The sequence below is a fragment of the Crocuta crocuta genome, unplaced genomic scaffold (assembly GCF_008692635.1).
Source record: "Crocuta crocuta isolate KB4526 unplaced genomic scaffold, BGI_CrCroc_1.0 scaffold170, whole genome shotgun sequence".
In the NCBI taxonomy this organism is placed as follows: Eukaryota; Metazoa; Chordata; class Mammalia; order Carnivora; family Hyaenidae; genus Crocuta; species Crocuta crocuta.
The window spans coordinates 2231819-2252450 of NW_027527853.1; the positions used below are offsets into that span (position 1 = coordinate 2231819).

A 20632-nucleotide genomic window follows, 5' to 3' on the forward strand; every position below is an offset into this window, starting at 1 on the left:
ATGTACCATGATGTAGTCACTAAGGAGAACAGCATGGCAATTCCTCAAAAAATTATACATAGACTTAACATATGATCCAGCAATTCCACTTCAGGATATATACACAAAGAACTGAAAGCAGGGACTCAAACAGATTTGTACACCCATGTTCCCAGGAGCGTTACTCACAGTAGCCAAAAGTGGGCTACTGACAGATGAATGAACAAAATGTGGGACCAACATACAATGGAAAATTATTCAGCCTTAAAAAGGAAGGGAATTCTGACACATGCTACTACACAGAAGAACCTTGAAGATATTATGCTAAGTGAAATAAACCTAACAAAAAAATTCAAATATTGCATCATTCTCCTCATACGAGGTACTTAGAATGGCCAAATTCATAGAGACAGAAGGTGGAATGGCAGTTGCCAGGGGATGGGGGAGAGAAGAATGTGGAGTTTGTGTTTAATGGGCACAGAGTTTCAGCTGAGGAAGACGAAAAAGTTGCAGAGCTGAATGGTGGTGATGGCTGTAATGCGAATGTTCTTAACGTATAGAACTATCTACTAGAAACTGGTTAACATGGTAAATTTTATGTTATGTATACTTAAGCACATTTTCTTTATGTGGGGAAATGAAAAAAAGAAGTGACTGCTGCCAGGGAGAAGACAGATTATAGGTGGAAACTTGAACCCCAAAAGCACGGCGGCTGGACACCATTTAGTTTGGGGGCCACTGCCCTGCAGTCTCAGAAGCCCAGAGGCCTCACACTGATCAGGCAGGACACTGTTCTCACTCTGAGCCCAGAACAGGAATCAAGAGGCTCCCCTCAGGCTTGGGACCCTGAGGAAGGCCACTGTGGAGGAGGCTCTCCCTCAGCAAGTTCCTTCTGCCTGTCACCGGCTCACCCCTCTTCTTTCAGAGATAAAGGCTTTTGAGAGAAAGAAGCTTTTGTGGTTCTCACCTCCACCAAGCAGGTGCTTTGTACATAAAGGTATGAACTCAACACCCCTGAGTCGCAAAGAAGAGGTTATTCATGCTCAGTATGTTTTGCCTAGAAGCCTATCATCCATTTCAGAAAGATTCCCATCCAAAAATAGTTTTTAAACATTTCTTTTATAGTTTTGCTCTTTAAAAAAGAGTAAGCTTCAATGATCTGGTGGGTAAAATCACTGGCCATGGTTTTTGTGTGTAAAAATCCTGTGGCTAGGATAATAGAAACTTTATGAGTTCACGAAACCTCTTTTTATCCAGGATCTCACCTGATTCTTTAAAAACTCTCTGGGAGGTGGGTAGGGTAGCAGTCATCCCATTGAACAAATGGGGAAACTGAGGCTCAGACAGATCAAAGTCATACACATAATTAGGAAGAAGCAGAGAACCAAGGCCTTATTTCCCATCGATGCCAGATGGGGATCTGGGTTGGGACCTCATCTTTGAGCAGACCATGCAGTCATGAAAGTAATTTTCAAAACAGTGCTAGTTTATTTTATCCCCTAACATCTTTCTGAAGCAAACCGGAAATATTATCATTTTTTAAAAAGAAGATCAACTGAGCACAAAACAAATGACTTGCCCAAGATCACCACTTAAGAAAGGGCCAGACAGACTAGCCCACCTCCCTTTTGAATACATTTGACCTTGAGCACTTCCCTACAATGCCTTGACCCCAACACACTGAAAACTTAAAGGAGCCCATGCAGTTTTTATATAGCCTGCACTGCATTTCTATGAACTCGGCAGGGAGCAGATATACCTTTATTCTCTTTATAATGGCTGGAAAGGAAAAAGAGGTTAAAGAAAACTTTAAGTTCCTTTCAGTTCTAAAATTCTATGATTCTAAAAATTCCTCAGCAAGTTACTTGGCAGAGAGAGGCCTGGAATCCACATCGCCCGCCTTCCTGTTTCCCAGTCTGTTAGGCCACGCATCCCTGCCCTTTGAGTTAATGACTACAAATACCATGTGTATCTGGGAGAGGGGTCCATGCTCAGATGCATTAAATGACATAAAATGTCAACAAAGTGCCACTGCCTTGTTAGGACCCTAATAGGGGACTTCACTCTGCTCTCCTGCTATAGCCCCAGTATCTCCTAGCAAGAGGCTCCCAAATCCCAGGGAATTGTATGCCAGGTATTCGAGACCTTACCCAGGCCTGGGATGACAGAGGAGCCAGTCCCAGGAACAGAACAGCACTGTGAGGCTGCAGCCAAGTCCCCTTATTAGATGCATGCCCCAGCACCCACGAAATGAGAGAGCAATTGGGTCTGCTCATTCCTGCTTTTCTATAGACCTTCCCAACTCTGTTAGGCACACTGGTTTCATCCAACAAAGACTTATTAGGCACCTACTGTATGCCAGGCACTGCTCTATGTATCAGGGAGGAAACAAATAAAAATCCCTGACCACATGCGGTAGGAGAGGAAGCGAATGTCAGATGATGGCAACTGCCATGGAGAAAAATATATCAGGGAAGGGGGGCAGGTAGATAATGCTGACAGCAGGTAGTACAGGGAAGGGGATCGATTTTTAAAAGGCTGGCCTGAGAGGGCTTCACTGAGGAGGAATGTCTGAGGGGGTGTGGAGGAGGCGAGGGAGGGAGCACCCTGTTCAGGTACCAGGGGGTGTGGAACAGGAGATGAAGAGCAAGAGACGGCTTAGGAGAGGTAAGCTGGTGAAAATCATATTGTGTTTTGTAGGCCATCGCAAGGGCTGGGAATGAAACGGGGAGCACAGGAGCCACAAAAGCTGACTTACGGTTTTGCAGCACCGCTCTCGCTGCTGTGATGAAAATGGTCTGTCAGGAGACAAGGGAGGAAGCAGGAAGGTCAGTTAAGAGACCGGCGGGAGCTTAGAGCAGGGCCAACATGTGTGGAAGATGGAACTCACATTCTGGGTATATTTAAGGCAAAGCCAACAGGATCTATTGATTAAATGGATGTGGGGCTGAGGCAAAGGGGAGGAGTCAGGGATGACTAGAGTTTTGGGGGCCTGGGCAACGGAAGGATGAAATCATCATGAGCTGAGCTGGGAAGACTTTGGGAAGAGCAGGGGTGGGGGGCGCGGGTTAATTTTATCTAGGACATGTTGAACTGAGAAGCCTTTCAGATGTCAAATGTGTTGAGTACTAGCAAAATATACAAGGCTGGTGTTGAAGAGGATGGGCTGAAATTATAAATGCGTGAGAGTCCGGCATATATAGTAATACACAACTGTACGTATTACCATACAGGATTTCCATGTATGATCACATGGAATTTCTGTGACTATAGGTTTATTGTCTCCCCCCACTCCTAAACTGTAAGCTCCATGTGGCCAAAAACCATGTCTGTTCACAGCCAGCAAGGTGCCTGGCACTGAGTAAATATTTACTGAGCAAATGGAGAAGTTGCCCAATTACTCCCTCAAGAATAGCCACAGCAGCCCACACAATGAGAAGCAGACTCTCTTGCAACCGCAGGGCCGAGCCCAACCAGCTCAAAACAGGGCCCTGGGTCTGTCCACACCGGGCTGGAGATTCCAGAACGTAAGTGGATACGCCTGGCACATCACAGAGTCAGATATTTGGGTTTCAGCCCTGCCACATTCTCAGAGGATAGAGCTGGGCAAGAGACCTGCCTGTTCTACCACCTCTATTTCTCCCTGGGGTGGCTAGGGAAGGGGCTGCCTTACCTACTTCAGGGGCAGAGATACTAATCTATCTTGGGTATATATAAGTGGTGGTGGGAGCCCCCCCCCCACTAGTAAATTCTCAAATATTCTCTGAAGCATGAAAGGACCACCCAGCATCTTAAGGGGGAACATAGACTTTCGGGGATGCATTATGAGTAACAGTTAAAAAATAAATAGCTGATGCAGGATGGCCTAACCAATGGGCATCATGTCTCTGCTTTACCTAACAGGTGACAAGGAAGACGGAACTAAGGCCAAAGGATGACACAGCAAAGCCTAAGATTTCAACTCAATAACTTTGCAGTTTTGAACAGGTACCTTTATGAAGACGTTGAAACACCTCTAATGATCTTGTACGACCTCGTTCCTTTCTGAGATATTGAAAGTGTGACCCGGGAGAGGTTTGATGACTTGCCCAGAGTCTCCCAGCTACAGGCCCAGGACTAGAACTCAGGTTCTAGCTCTCTGTTGATGATTTCTTCCCATTACACCAGTGGCAAAGGAAAGGTAACAGTCACCGAGGGAGCTGGGGAGTTTTAGGCACTAGTGTTACAACATCAAACTATGTCTTTGTCAAAGGGTTAGCTGCAGATGTTACAGGAATGCCAGGTGCATGCGGTGAAGTTAAGAAGGATTCCTTCCCTCATACCAAACTTGTCATCCTACAGAGTTCCCCTTGGCTTTGGACTTTATGAATAGCTTTATTCATAGAGGGACCTACAGAACTGAAAAATATGATACACTAGCGGGTAAAAAAAAAAATCCAGATAGATACTTCAGTAAAATGTTTACATGAGAAATTCAGATGATAGGATACAGTTGGGTTAACATTCTAAAATCAACAAATATTGAGTGGTTCCTCTGTCAAGTCATTGTGCTGGGTGCTGAGTGTGTGTGCATGCGTGTGTGTATGCATATGGCTACATGAGTGAGTGTGAGAGACGGACACACAAGGATAAGAAAGAACCCAGGTCTTCAAGGCTTGCAGCGTAGTTTCTGATATAAAACTATAAACATCAAAGAAATGACTAATAATATGGGGTAGGTAATTGTTAAGTGGCATAATGTGTCTACAGGAGTTCTCAGAAGTGTGTGGGGGGGTGGAATTGTAAGGCAAGGTGCTTCTAGAAAGATAGGGGATCTGAGGTGAACCTTGAAAGGAAGAAAGGTTCTTGATAAGAAGGAGGAAATGGCAATGAACAGACACCATGGCTTTAATGTCAGGGAAGAGAAAGAAATCACAAGTTAAAAGAAAGGACTAGACTAAACTGAACAGCCTTGAAAATTAAGTTCTTACAGAAGTAGAAGGATGCAAAAAGATTCCTAAACAGGGACACCTGGCTGGCTCGGTCAGTAGAGCATACAACTCTTGATCTGGGGCTTGTGAGTTTGAGCCCTATGTTGGATGCAGATTTATTTTAAAAAGTAGTTTCTGTTTAAAAAAAAAAAAAGATTTCTAAACATAGAATTATAGGGTTCAGAACACGTTAATTTAACAAACATCTTCTGGGAGGGACCACAGTGTGCAGGCATGGGATGAATGACAGAACATGAACTTGCCTTTGGTGGGGAACTAACTTCAGCCTGGGAGGTGGGTTGTACTTCAGATGAAAAGAGTGAAGCAGAGTGGGAGGGGCAGATTTGTATGACTTGCCAAGGAAGAACCAGCAGGTCCCAGCGGATGACTGACTAGGAGGCAGAGAAAGTCAGCAGAGAGACATCAAAGTATGAAGTTAGGCAGTTGCAAGAATGGAAGGGTAAAGGGAAGCTTGCTGAAGGGAGAGACAAAGCAGAGCTTGGTTTTGGAAGTGTTGAATCTAAGGATAACGACATCAGTGTGTCCAATGGGCATTTACAGTATACAAGTCTGGAGTCTGACAGGTAAAGGTTGAAGATACAGTGTAGGGGTCTTCCCAGTGGAAAGAGTTGTGGGACTGAGTACAGTTTCTCTGGGAGGGAATATGAGAGGAAAAACAGAATGCCAAACCAAACAGTGTATACCGACACCTAGGAGGTGATGTGATGGTGAGCAGGAGTGATCAGAGAAAAAACCACGATAATGCCAAGGGGTGGGGGCTTCAAGTATGAGAGGGTTGTCACCAGTGAAAAATGCTACAAAATCAATTATGTGGACTGAGCACATAAATAATAAATATTCGCTGAATAAGTGAAAGAGAGAGAGAAAGAAAGGAAGGAAGGAAGAAAGAAAGCAAGCCAGCCAGCCAGCCAGCCCTTGGGTTGGAGAATCAATTTTCCTCAATCAGAATGGACAGGGCTGCCAACAGGATTTCAATGTTACATTTTACCCCGTCACCCTCATCCCCCTAAAGACAGGTTTCTTCTTCCACGAGTCATCCTGTCCACCACACAGACATCCTTTTCTGCTTCCCCTACGTTTCCCCCTCATCTTCCTTCCCAGTTTCCACAACCCAAGCAGCACACCTTCCGTGTCAAAGGAGACAGGAAATTCCAACTAGAGTTTCCACTTCATTAACGACTATGCCTGTGGCTCCTCTTACAAAAAGGGATATGTGGCAACTGGGTGGAACAGGCGACTGCTTTCTAGCCCCAGCTGCACTGCTAACTAGCTGTGAGACTTTGGACGAGTTGTTCAACCTCTCTGGATCTGGGTTTCTACAGAGACAGGAGGAGGTAAGTCTATCTGGACTCCAGACAAGTTTTGAAGGTCCCTTTCAACTCTAAAGTATACGATTTTTATCATTCTCAGAAGATCCTTGCAACACTCTCAGAGAAGGAAGTGAGTACAAGACCCGGGGAAAAGAACGCGAGACCTCTTCCCAGGGCGAAGCGCCAGGATAGGAGGAGTGTACCAAGAAAGTGAGAAGGCGCTGCCCAGCCCTCGCGGATCACCAGGGAGCAGATCCCATCCCCAAGGCTGGGAAAGATCCCAACAAACCCGAGCGCGATTCTCACCCCACACCCCACCTTTTCTAGACTCCCAGACAGCCGGGAGGCTCTAAAAAGCCCTGCGGGAAAAATAAAGATTTCTTTCCCAGAGTCCTGCGCTGCTTTTGCCAGTTGGATTCCGGCAGACACGATCTGCAGCCCGATAATGACACAGACAGTCTTTGGAAGACCGACAGTTCTCGCTTGCTCCGAGTTCTGGGGACGACTGGCCACCCGCGCCGTGCCCCGACGGGCTAGCCTCCGACCCCGACCCGGCTGCCAGACCAGCGGCGTCCCCGTCCGGGGTCCCCCTCCCCTCTGCCGGCCCCGCTGCGGTCTGCAAACATTTCCTGCCCCCGCCCCCACCCTCACTCAGAGCTTCCCAGTTGGAGCGAGTTGGGCTCGCAGCCGGGTCAGCGCTCGCAGTTGCCCCAACTCGGCTCCCCCGGCCACCAGGACTGCGGAGAGAGCCCCGGTCTGGCTACGGAGCAGCCATCGGGGAAACCCAGGCGCCAGGAGCCGTGGGAGGTCGCTTGGGAAGCCCAGGACGCGGGCGAGAAGGGGTACAATTGGCGAAGCGCCGTGGCCCTGCTCCTTTCCTCGTCGTTACCTGCTCGCTTGCGGGGGTGTCTCGGGGCGGCCGGCCTCTCCCGGCGCTGTCTCCCCACGCAGTTGCCCATGCTGGCTCTTCAGCCGGGCCCCATGCACCGGAGGCGGCGGACTTGTCTGCTGCTCCGCGATCCTGCCCGGACGGCGGCGTCCCAGGTCAACGGCTCCTGCCTCCCGGCATCGGGCGCTCCCCGATCTCCCCCCGGGGGCGCGCTCTGCCCGGGCGCCGGCTTCGACACAAACTTTGCGGGCGAGGGGAGAGAGGGAGGTGGCCGATTCCCTAGCACAGTCCCAGGTGGCCGGGCCAGGGGGGCCCGCGACGGTGCCCGGCCGGAGACCAGCTCCGCTGGAGGGGCGGAGAGAGGGGGCGGGCACCGCGGCAGCTACTCCTTGCTCGCTTGGGGCTCCCAGTTGGGGCCAGCCCCCCGGAGCCTGTCACTCACCTGCCTAACCCCGCCCTAGCCCGGCCCCGCTCCCTGCCGCCCGCTCGCGGTGCCCGCGCCTCCGCCACCGCCCGCCCCAGGTGTGCATGTGACCGACGGCACCGCCCCCTCGACCGGGCCTGATTTTCTCATTGGCTTTCCCCAGGGTGGGTACCGCCCCTGGGCCCCACCCAGCCAGGTGCCCGCCCCGCCACCAGTCTCCCTGGGAGCCAGGCCGGGAATTATTCGCCCTCAATGGCCCCCGGCAGCGGGCCCAGCAGCCGCCTTCCCTCCCCGCGCCACCACCCCGACCCCAAGCCCCGCCCTGCGGGGAGGGACCGTCCCTCCCTGGAACTGCCTGGCCAGGAGCCGGCAGGCACGTGATCCAGGGAGCGCCCCGCCTCTTCAACCTTCCAAAGGCGATTGGCTCAGGAGGCGCGTGCGCTCAGAGGCCCGTCCCGTACCACCGCCCACTTCCCCTCCCACGGTCTCTGGTTCGCGTCATGGCCGCCGCCGCCGCCCTGGAGGCGGTGGCGCCTACGGGCGCCCTGTGGGGCCTCGTGCAAGACTTCGTCATGGGTCAGCAAGAGGGCCCCGCTGACCAAGTGGCTGCAGGTATGGCAGACGGCGCCGCGCGGCTTCCGCATGGGGCCGACAGGAGGGAGCGGCCTCAGCACAGGCGCCGGGCGGGAAGGGAGTGAGGGACAGCGGTGACTTTGAGACATTTGGTCTGGGGCTGGTTGTAAGCACCGCGTGTTTAAGAGCTGTAACAAACTGAGAGTGGCTTGCATCTTCCTTAAAGCGCTTTTACGCCTCTCATCTTAGTAATGACCCTGTGCGCCAGCTGGGGTTAGAGAGTCATTACCGATTCACAGATGAGGGAACTGAAGCCCAGAGTGGACAGAGATTGGCACCCCAGGCCGGTGGGGCAGCTGGGACTCAGACCTAGGTCTTCCAGTTCAGAATGTGGGACTCCCGCCGCCAAAGCACGTTGTTTCGCGGAGGTTGACGTGAGAAGCAGCATCTTCCGCGGCACCAGCTCTAGTCGCGTGGCATGTTGGGAGTGGCGGCGCGGAGAGATCTCTGACTGGCTGTAACAGGAGAGAGGAGGGGAGAAGTCAGCCTGGGGGGAGTTTGAGATGTTCCGCGTATCAAGATTTTTCCTCCGTGTCTTGGGAAAGTTCTTGATTAATTTGCTTCATGACTTTTTAATGTGGTGTGTGTTTTTATCTTTTACCCAGATCTCCAGTTTCCTGCTTTTGAGCAGTTCAGGGACCTCTTAGTTCTCACAACATACCTAAGATTTGCATAAAACAAATCACAGATTTCCTTGGGAGTCAGAGATTTCACTCTTTAAGAAAAAGAAGGAAAAAAACCAAAACCTAAGAAGTTGTTGAGTGTCAAGAGGCCTTCAGACTTGTTTAAGTAATAGACTATAAAGTCATCTAAACACAGATGAATTTTCTCTTATTTTTAGAAATTTTGCATGCTTGGGGAAAAATGAAAGACGACATTTCTCTTGAACGTGGAACATATTAACTTTGAGGGTATGTGAGAAATGAATAAAGTGAATTGTGAGAGAGTATATCACTTTGGTCCTTAGCAGTTACACTTTCATTCAGCCATCCCACCATTCTTGAACACATACTATTCTCCAAACACAGTCCAAAGCAATAGGTACATAAATACAGATTAGACTAATTCTGTGCACACCAGGAACTTACACTGTGGTAGGAGAGACCACCATGCAAACAGTATGCCACACCGTAACCTCAGGGCTGCATGGGTTAGGTGCAAGGCAGCAAGGAAGCATCAGGGAGCAAATGCCTGATGCTGCCTTTCCACCAAATTTAACTCCTTACAGTTTTACAACGTATAGTGTGTTATCAGTGCTTACAGTTAAGTACAATGTGCTAGCAATGTCATTTCCCCCAGTGCTTTATTATGAAAAATTTCATACAGCAGAGAATTTCATAACAGACAGACCTATGCACACCACCTAAACTACCATTAACATTTTAATATTACTTGTTTTGTCAGGTATCTTTCCGTCTATTTAAATTGCAGGTATCCTTCTAAATACTTCCTCCTAAATACTTTGGTAGGCATATTATTAACTGGAGTTTGTTTACAGTTTATTTTGGTGTATAATTCATATCCAGTGAACTGTACAATCTTAAGTGTTTAACATTCGCTGATTTTGAAAAATGCATACACCTACCCCCTACTGTTACGTGAGTGTCATTTGTAACTATTCTTCCACATTTATATAGTATGAACACAATATTGGATTTTTCAAGTTCGGAACATACTTGGGAATACAGTGTGAATAAGGACTGCCAAGTTTTTATTTTATTTTTTTTAATTTTTTAATGTTTTATTTATTTCTGAGAGAGAGAGAGACAGCGTGAGCAGGGGAGGGTCAGGAGAGAGGGAGACACAGAATCTGAAACTGGCTCCAGGCTCTGAGCTAGCCATCAGCACAGAGCCCGACGCAACGCGGGGCTTGAATCCACAAACCGTGAGATCATGATCTGAGCAGAAGTTGGACACTTAACCAACTGAGCCACCCAGGTGCCCCAGTTAGATTTTATTTTAGAGCGCGCAACCTAGAGAGAGGGGTAGGGGGAGAGAGAGAGTCTTAAGCAGGCTGAAGGGGGACCTGACACCGGGCTTGATGCCACTACCCTGGGATCATGACCTGAGCTGAAATCAAGAGTTGGATGCTCAACCGATTGAGCCACCCAGATGCCCCTAAAATTTATTTTTTATGTCTGAAAAAAATGGCCTAAACTATTAGGTAATTTAAATGTAACTCGGGGCACCTGGGTGGCTTAGTCGGTTAAGCGTTGGACTTTTGCTTAGGTCATGATCTCGCAGTTCGTGGGTTCGAGCCCCGCGTCGGGCTCTGTGCTGACTGCCAGCTCAGAGCCTGGAGCCTGTTTCAGTCTGTGACTTCCTTTCTCTCTGACCCTCCCCTGCTCACGCTGTCTCTCTCTCTATCTCTCCTAGAAATTAAATAAATAAATAAATATAAATAAATAAATAAATGTAACTCAGCTCTACTAAGACTGTAACACTAGCCCTGTTGTAATTTAGCCCTACTGACTAGGAAAGGAAGTTGGTAGTAACTGATAAGGTTGAAAAGTTTTGGTGGGGTTGGATTATGCATAACCTTGGATTCCAGGCAGAAGGATTTGAATGACCTGTTGTAGGTAATAGAACTCATTGTAGATCCTTGAGCAAGGGAGTCATATAATGAAAATGAATTTGAGAAGATTTAAATTGATATTCTCAATCTGAGGTTAATGTTGAAGGCTGGCAGGGTTTTGAAGCATTCCCAGAATTAGATGTGCTTTCTGTTCAGCCACTCGCAGCAGCAGCCTGTTCTAAAAATTGTAAATGCAGAAGGGAACACCCTGTGATCACAAAGGCAGCTCCCACCAACTTTGTTTTGCATCTTTGCAAAGTTCCTGATGAAGGTAGGTGCCAGATGTAAAGTGCAGATGATGGCAGAGAAATGAACCGATAGGCCAAGGGTTAAAGACTTCTTATGCTAGCATTCAAAGGTTGCACCACGTGGCCCTAGCCCTTACCTTTACCACTCTCCTCCTGGACCTTTGGTGCCTGGCAGCCACCTGGATTTGCTATTCATGAATGCTTTCCTTCCCAGCTCCTTTCACTAGCTCCAGCTCCAACTCATCAGTTAGACCTCGGGGGCAGGCTTGAGTGCTCACTGCCTGCCCCCACAAGCGTTTCCTGATTACTACAGCCAGACATCATCTCACACTTCAAAATCTTTGTGGTATTTATTTCTTAGCCACTCATTTATTAGCACTTATTAGCAGACTTGTGTAGTAGCTGTTTCTGTGTCTATTTCCACATCCTATCCTCCTATGCCTACCACCCAAGTCTCCTGGAGACTAGCGTAAGTAAGTATGCAGTAAAAAACTATGTAAGTAAATGGAATGAGAGATGTTGAAGGAAGAATCTGTGGAATTTGAGGCCTAACTAGTTACAGTTGAAGGAGAGAGAGGACTCTGTGATGACTCCAAGCTTTTGAGCCTGAGGATGAACAAAAGAGAAGTTCTTTGTCCGAAAATGGAGGTTGGAAAGGAAGCTGATTTTGAAGAGTGTGATAGAAATTTTCTTCCTTTCAGTTATTTGGATTTTCTTTCTTTTCAGCCTTTTTTTGTATTGGGTTTTCCCACTTTTGTGGGAGACCACTATTCCTAAAACCAAAAGACTATTAAACAATAGTAAAACAGTTCGGAGAAACGTCTATGGCATCCTCAGCAGAAAAGTCATTTTGAGAGCTTGATTGGAACTGAGTCCTGATTGGGATTTTTCCCGCTACTGCTTCTTCACATCCTTCCCCTTTCCTCCATTGGTTGCTCCTCTAGATTCTCAAGAGACTGCAACTCCATCAGACAGAGATCTGATTGTACATTCTGTCAGTCGTATATAAATACTCCTTTGATGACTGCTCAGGGCTCCTTATGAACTGGTGCCCTGCTGAGGGAAGTGTGGGTAGTTCAAAGGTGCTAGTAGGTCCATTTTTAGAGAGTAAATCTTGGACACATTGGAAAAACTTAGGCCTACTTTTATGTCGGAAAAGAACTTAGACTTGTTTTTCATTAATGCCAGTGAGACTGCCTTTAGGAAAATAAGCCCCTTATTAGCTTCTTTTATCCCAGGAGTCCAAGTGCATGATTAACAAGACTTCCAGATTCAGGTAGTTTTCCTTTGGGAAAACTTACAGTGTTAAGAGATTGAATCACTTAAACGGTTAGTGATGGATGGTTCATAAACCCAGGAATTTTACACCTTTCTTATACTTACTCAGTCTCTGTTTATATCACTATGGCAACACTGAGTTTGTTACACTGTGATTGTTTTAAAGGTCTTTCTGCTCCAACAGACTAAGGACTCCTTAAAAGCTCCCTGTCTATATTTCTGTCTCCAGCCCTTACTCCAATACCTGATTTGTAATAGGTACTTAATAAATGTTGAATGAATAAATTAAAACAAACACACATGACAATTTTGTTAAGGAATTACGGAGAAACATGAAAGGGAGTAATTTGAGCTGGATCTTGAAAAGTTGAATGCTGACAAGGTCAGAAAGGAGGCATTTCAAACCAAGGGAATATTTATAGGATTAAGGATATGGAAGAGCTTGATAGGTTGGGCCATATGACTGAATGATAGGAGTCATGATTAAAGGTGAGGCTAGAGGGGATTTGGGGACTAAACTGTGGAGGACATCAAACCACAGAGTCAGGTCTTAGGCAGTAAGGAGCAAAAGAGATTGGTGGGCAGGGAAGTAATTGTGCATTTTAGGGAGGTAATTCTAGATAGAGTGTGGGTGGATTAAATGGCTTTTTTTAAGGGGCACCTGGGTGGCTTAGTCAGTTAAGGACCCACTCAGGTTTCGGCTCAGGTCATGCTCTCCCGGGTCATGTGATCAATCCCGTGTCTGGCTCTGCACTGACAGCACAGAGCCTGCTTGGGATTCTCTCTCTCTCTCTCTCTCTCTCTCTCTCTCTCTCTCTCTCTGTGCCCCTCTGCCCCCCCACTAGCACGCTGTCTCAAACACTTTTGTTTTTTTTTAAATGTTTTTATTTTTTAAAAAGTTTATCCATTCTGAGAGAGAGACAGCACAAGTGGTGAGGGGCTCAGAGAGAGAGAGAGAGAATGAGAGAATCCCAAGCAGGCTCCAAGCTGCCAGTGTAGAGCCTGATGTGGGGCTCGAACCCACGAACTTAACCAACAAATGACATTTAACCAACTTTAACCATTTTAAGTTACACTAAAAAGCCACTATCTAAAAAGTCTAGAACATTTTCATCACACCAAAAAGTGGAGTGCTGTTTTGAAGGCTGTCTCTATATGGTCTCTGTGGTTAAAGGGATAAAAAGGAAGAGTCCTATTTAAAAGACATTTCTGAGTCAGACTCAACAGAACTAGAATAAAATGTTAGACTTAGTTATGTTTGTGAAAACACCCTCAAAATACGGACTCTAGTTTTTTGCCACTGTACTCACCATTTTCCTTATTCTTATTTATTATTGTATAATAGCTCTAAAACTTATACAAGTAACATCTCTTCATTTTTTTCTAATTTTGTATTAGTTTTATACTTCACGTTTCTTTTATGTTTGTGCTGCATTAATTTAAGATTCTTGTGAAAAGTACGAAGACCAAAGGGTTCTGCCAGGAGAGTTCACTCATAACTGAGATTCAAGGAATCACATGCAAATAGATGTCTGTTTGTAATTGTAAAACAGCCAGTTTCATAATGGTGTATACTCATGGTGAAAAAGTATTTTTATTTATCAAATCTGAGGCAACCTATAGGAGAGAGAATTGACTGGTAAGGGGCATGAGGCAACTTGGTCCAGTGATGGAAATATTCCACATCTTGATTGGGGTGTTAGTTACTCAAGGTATACTTTTGCTTAAACGCATCAAATTATACTGTTAATATCTGTACGTTTTGCTGTATATAAATTAGACCCCCTTTTTAAGTGAAAAAATTAGAGGCAGCTGAGTGGGGGTTATTAGGCAGGTCTTTGTCTTACAGCACTTGAAATATTTCCAACGTTAGACCATAGCCCAGCATGCTCAGGGGACTTGAATTTGTTGCTGAAGAAGAATGATGGTTCAGTAATGTTCTTTGCTAGTAACAGGAATCAGTCTTCTAGAGCTTCCTGTGCACAAATGCTACGTCTGTCGCCACCACTGAAATTCATGTTTAGATGGGGTTTTCAGGGGCACCTGGGTGGCTTAGTCGGTTAAGCGTCCGACTTTCGCTTAGGTCATGATCTTGCGGTTGTGGGTTCGAGCCCCGCGTCGGGCTCTGTGCTGACTGCCAGCTCAGAGCCTGGAGCCTTTTTCAGTCTGTGACTCCCTCTCTCTCTGACCCTCCCCTGCTCACGCTGTCTCTCTCTCTCCTAGAAATAAATAAAACATTAAAAAAAAATAATAATAATAGATGGGGTTTTCAGCAGTTACCTGGTCTTTGGCTAAAAGGTTCCAGAAAGGTACTTTTTTTCCCCCCTTCCCAAATTGTGCAATACTCTTTTATAGCATATAACCCAGAAATGAGTATATCTGTTCACTTCGTTGTTGCCATTAAGAAATTAGGTACAGAGCCCAACTGTCAGTTCCTTGGTCTGTCCTGTTAGTCTGGCTGCTGTCCCTTCCCCCACCCTACAGCCTGGACATTTTTTCACTTGGCTCTTTCTCAGGAACAGGGACAGCAGCTGGGCCTTCGACATCCTGGCACGAGTAGGGCTAAGAGTGCCCGATGTCTAAATTGGTGCCAGTTACGAGCTATGAATCCTGACTAGAGTGCTCCTTTTCTCAGTCAATTTGGACTTCTTACTCTAGGACCAGAGTGAGCCTTTATCTATTTCTGCTCACCCCTGTTGCTGAGACCACAAATTTAAGCAGAACTGGAAGTTTAGGAGTTCACTCAAGCCTCTTTTTCACTCTAGCTAAAGTCTGGTGTGGGTGAATGCTAACCTATTAGGTTTAACATTTAGAGATAAGTGGGTTGGAGACCAGAACAGACTGCTGGAAGTAATTCCCTGATTGAGCTATAACTCCTCTATGGTAATCAAAGCCTTAGGAAGATTGCTAACCTTTTACTCTGTGTTTCTTCCTTGAGAATGTATCCTAAGATGCTTCTGGTAGATCTGTGTGAATTACTGTCCTGCTGTTAGAAATGTATTTTTAAAATAATATATTCACATGGTACATTTAAAGATACAAAAGGATACATGGAGAAAAGGCTCCCTTCCATCTCAAAGTAAAATGTAAACGGTGACCAACGAATCTACTGTACTACTAGTATATGATGTGTCCTCACTAAAGGGAGGAGGGAGCTGATCTGATTTGGTACCACAGTATTTTGTCTGGAAACTAAAGATGAAATTGTACAAGGACGCCTGGGTGGCTCAGTCTATTAAGTATCCAACTCTTGGTTTCGCTCAGGTCATGGACTCACTGTTCGAGGGTTCAAGCCCTGTGTCAGGCTCTGGGCTGACAGTGTGGAGCCTGCTTGGGATTCTTTCTCCCTGCCCCTCTCCTGATCGTGCTTTCTCTCTCAAAATAAATAAATAAACTTAAAAAAAAAATAAAAAAGACCAAACTATACATAAACACACTTGGCTTATAAATCTGTTTCTCACAGAGGTTGACAATTCTGAAAGTAATTTATAGCTATGCTAGGGTTGAAAAAATAGTAAATGGTAGATAATGGGAATCAGATTTCTCACTGTCAGAGAAACAAATTACAAACAGTAAGAGAGGCTAGAATGGACCCTGTGGCCCTGGATTAGAGCTGGAGACTTTAATATGACCTTATAGTTAGTGGGTTTTTTTTTTTAAGTTTATTTTTTATTTTGAGAGAGACCAAGACCATGCAAGCGGAGGAGGGGCAGAGAGAAGGAGAGAGAGAGAATCCTAAGCAGGCCCCACATCATCAGTGCAGAGCCTGATGTGGGACTCAAATTCATGAACCGGGAGATCATGACCTGAGCCAACACCAAGCGTCCGATGCTTAGCCAACTGAGCCATGCAGGCACCTCTTAAAGATTTTAAGTAATCTCTATACCCAACGTGGGGCTTGAACTCAGAAACCCAAAATCAGGAGTTTCACCCTTTAGCGACTAAGCCAGCAGGTGCCCTTGTTTTGTTTTGTTTTGTTTTTAAGTCATCTCTATACCTAGTGTGGGGCTTAAACTCACGACCTCAAGATCAAAAGTCACATGCTCTTGCGGGTGCCTGGGTGACTCAGTTGGTTGAGTCTGACTTCAGTTCAGGTCGTGACCTCATGGTTCGTGAATTGGAGCCCCACATCAGGCTCTGTTCTAACAGCACAGAGCCTGCTTCAGATTCTCTGTCTCCCTTTCTCTTTCTGCCCCTCCCCTGTGTTCTCTCTCTCTCTCTGTCTCAAAAATAAATAAACATTAAAAAAAAAAAGAGTCATATGCTTTACCAAGTGAGCCAGGCAGGCACCCCATCGTTTTACTTTTTTAAGTACTTTCTTACTTTATTAACAGTACAAAATACTACAGGCTTATCCTGTAATTTCCCTGTCCCAGCTGTGGAATCAGCCGTTTCTCCAAGAAACCCTGATTCTTTTTTACTGAAGATGGTATTGCAAACCAAGATCTGGGTGTAGCTGTGCTTGTTGCTATTAGGGTACCACTGCTCCTAGCCCCCCCTTAGCAGAGAGAGCTGGGAAACACATATATATGTATTAACCCATATATATGTACATATATATCTTTCATTATTTTTCTATCTGTATGTATTAAACTAAACATGGGGCACCTGGGTGGCTCAGTCACTTAAGCCTCTGACTCTTGGTTTCGGCTCCGGTCATGATCTCATGGTTGGTAAGATTGAGCCCTACATCAGGTTCTATGCTGACAGCGCGGAGCCTGCTTAGGATTCTTTCTTTCCCTCTCTGTCCCTCCCCTGCTCGTGCCTGCCCCCTCAAAATAAATAAATAAACTTTAAAAAATAAATGGATGGATGGATGAGACAAGTCAAAGAGACAGGAGGCAACCTAAAAAAGCTCCCTGTAGCTAAAGATAGAACAACTTGAACAGCAAAATAACCTAGTATTGGATTATAACCCACAGTGTAAAATAAATGTACATGAGTCTATGTTGCTCTAAAATAAATGACTGAATAAATAAAGGAGGGGAGAAGAAATTAACCTTCCTTACTGAATTATTCCACATAATATAGTTACGTTGATAGATACTGCTTTCTAGGAAGTGGAGCTTAATCTCTGCCTCCCCCTTGAATGTAAGCGAAATTAAGTGACTCCCTTCTAAAGAAGATAGTATGGGAAAGGAAAAATAGCACCTCTATAGTACACAGACCTGGCTGACACTACCTTGACCAAGTAATCACCAATAATAGGAGTGCCTGAGTGGCTCAGTCTGTTGAGCATCCGACTTTGGCTCAGGTCATAATCTCACGGTTTGTGACTTCAAGCCCTATGTCAGGCTCTGTGCTGACAGCTCAGAGCCTGGAACCTGCTTTGGATTCTGTGTCTCCCTCTCTCTCTCTCTGTGCCTCCCCCACTCGCTGTCTCTCTCAAAAATAAATAAACATTAAAAATAATAAAGTAAAATAAAATCACCAATAATAGATAAGTCATATTAATATCTTGTGCCCCTGGTATGATTGATATATGATATGATGAGAGGGATACTTCACCTCTGTGCTGTTCTTCTCAAAACCCATGACCCCACTCTAAACAATAGGAAAACATCAAACAAGCCCAAGTTGAGGAACATTTTATAAAGTACTTCTTTAGGATATCAAAGTCTTTAAGGACAAGAAAGACTGAGAAATTTTGACAGACCAGAGAGACCAAGGATTCGTGATGGCTAATTGCAGTGTGGTATCCTTAATTGGATCCTGGAACAGAAAAATGACATTAGTGGAAAAACTGGTAAAATCTAAATACAGTCTAGAGTTTAATAGTAATACATTAATTGTAATCTCTAACTCTAAAATTATTTCAAAATAAAACATCTAATTTTTTTTTTTTTTGAAGTCTCTCAACCCCCTAGCTATCCAGTGTCCTTCCCTGGAAACAACCAGCATTATTAGTTCCTTTTATCTTCCAGAGAAATAAATAAGTACAAATAGAAACAACTTTCCTTACCCTTAAAAATAATGCTGTGCACTTGGTACTATATATACTATTTTTGTACATTGTCCTGCTTTTAGATCATATCCCATTATCAATAGGAATCACACTGTATGTGTGTATTCAGTCTTTTCCACAGTTTTTTCTAAGTGGCAACAGAATTCCATTGTACAGATGTACTACATATAATTTAACCGTTTTCTTATTGGTGGCCGTTTGTTTATAGTCATTTGCTATTATACATAACTTTTTTTGTACTTTACAAGCATATAAGATAAATTTTGAGAAGATTCCCTGGATTAAAGCATGTACACTTGTAGTTTTGTTAAACATATTGTCAAATTGCCTTCCATTAAGAGGTTGTACCAATTTATACTCCCCCTGTAATGTATAAGAATGCTTATTTCTGGGGCTCCTGGGTGGCTCAGTCGGTTGAGCATCCAACTTCGGCTCAGGTTATGCTCTCACGGTTCATGGGTTCGAGCCCTGCATCGGGCTCTGCTGACAGCTGGCTCAGAGCCTGGAGCCTGCTTCACATTCTGTATCTCCCTCTTTCTCTGACCCCCCCCTCCCCCCCCGCCCCCCTGTCTCTCTCTCTCAGACATAAATTTTTTTTTAAAAAGTTAAAAAAAAAAAGAATGCCTATTTCTGCATACCATCACCAAACATAGGTGTGTTACAAAGTTATTTTTTTATCTTTGCCAATCTAGTATGTTAAAAACAAAACTTTTATATAGTTTAATTTGCATTTCTATTGTGAATATGGGTGAGTATCTTCTGTAGAATGCCTGTTCATTGTTTTGGTTTTGCCCATTTTTAAAAACAAATTTTTTAATGTTCATTTATTTTTGAGAGAGGACAGAGCCGGAGTGGGGGAGGGGCAGAAAGAGAGGGAGACACAGATCTGAAGCACAGAGCCTGATGAGGGGTTCAGACTCATGAACTATGAGATCATGACCTGAGGTGAAGTCGGACACTTAACCAGATGAGCTACCCAGGTGCCGTAAGGTTTTGCCCATTTTTAAATTGATTGTTGATCTTTTTCTCATTGATTTGTAGGAGCTTTATATATTGGTAAAAAAAAAAGCGCTATGTTGTAAGAATTGCAAGTAATGTTTTTTCCAGTTTGTCTTATGATGTTTTTTTGTTTTTGCCCTGCAGAAAATACAGTTTTTTTATTGTAGCTGATTTTAATCAATTTTTTTTGTTTATGTATTTTGAGAGAGAGAAAGAGAGAGCGCGCACAAGCATGGGAGGGACAGAGATGGGGGGAGAGGAAGAATCCAAAGCAAGTTCCACACTATCACCGCAGTGCCTGATGCAGAACTTGAACTCAAAACCCGTGAGATTTTGACCTGAACTGAAATCAAGACTCAGACGCTTAACCGACTGAGCTACCCAGGTGCCCCTGACCAATTTTTTTTTTTTTAAGGACTTCTGAATTTTAGTTTATACTTAAGAATTTTCTCATGTCTTTTTCTTTAATCCATTCGAAAAGTTTACTTTGATTAAAGATTGAAAGTGAAGATGGTTTTTTCCAAATATTTGCCCAATCATTCCATCACTGTTTATTGAATAGTTTAGTTTTCCCATTAATTGAAATTTGAAAAATCATCATCTCATATGCATCTGTATTTCTTTCTGGACTTTCTATTCTATTTCTGTACCATTGATTTCTTTGTTTAAAAATATGAACTCATACTGTGCTGATTGTTTTTGATTTTTATTTTAGAAATCTTCAAGTATATTTAGAAGTACACACTAAAGGGGCGCCTGGGTGGCTTAGTCGGTTAAGCGTCCGACTTTCGCTTAGGTCATGATCTCGCGGTTCGTGGGTTCGAGCCCCGCGTCGGGCTCTGTGCTGACTGCCAGCTCAGAGCCTGGAGCCTGTTTCAGTCTGTGACTCCCTCTCTCTCTGACCCTCCCCTGCTCACGCTGTCTCTCTCTCTCTCCTAGAAATAAATAAAACATTAAAAAAAAAAAAAGTACACACTAAAAAAAGTACACACAAATTTATCATTGTGACTTTATAACAATTTTTTTTTTTACGTTTATTTATTTTGAGAGAGAGAATGTATGTGCAAGTTGCAGAGGGGCAAAGAGAGAATCCCAAGCAGGTTCTTCACTTTCAGTGTGGAACCTGATGGGGGGGGNCTTAACCAACTGAGCCACCCAGGCGGCCCTATAACAATTTTTTTTCAATGTTTGTGGTGTCTTAAAATTTTTTTTAATGTTTATTATTTATTTATTTATTTATTTTGAGAAAGAGAGCGAGAGAGCACAAGAGGGGGTGGGGGAGGGGTGGCAGAGTGGGAGACAAAATGTGAAGCAGGCTCTGGGCTCTGAGCTGTCAGCACA

At 44.8% G+C, this 20632-nt stretch overlaps 2 protein-coding genes across 3 annotated transcripts in view; one reads left to right on the top strand and one right to left on the bottom strand.

Annotated features, from left to right (window-relative positions):
• UBTD1 (ubiquitin domain containing 1) overlaps positions 1–7649 on the bottom strand; it is a 53203-nt gene extending 45554 nt beyond the window's left edge. The window contains exon 1 of the mRNA XM_077779162.1: positions 7170–7649. Coding sequence (XP_077635288.1) covers positions 7170–7239 — 70 coding nt within the window. The 5' untranslated portion in view covers positions 7240–7649. The remainder of the gene's footprint in view (positions 1–7169) is intronic.
• A 430-nt stretch (positions 7650–8079) lies between these two features.
• The window catches only part of MMS19 (MMS19 cytosolic iron-sulfur assembly component), a 33187-nt gene continuing 20634 nt past the window's right edge, over positions 8080–20632 (top strand). For both annotated transcript variants that reach the window (XM_077779075.1, XM_077779080.1), the window contains exon 1: positions 8080–8205. In XM_077779075.1, coding sequence (XP_077635201.1) covers positions 8094–8205 — 112 coding nt within the window. In that variant the 5' untranslated portion in view covers positions 8080–8093. The remainder of the gene's footprint in view (positions 8206–20632) is intronic.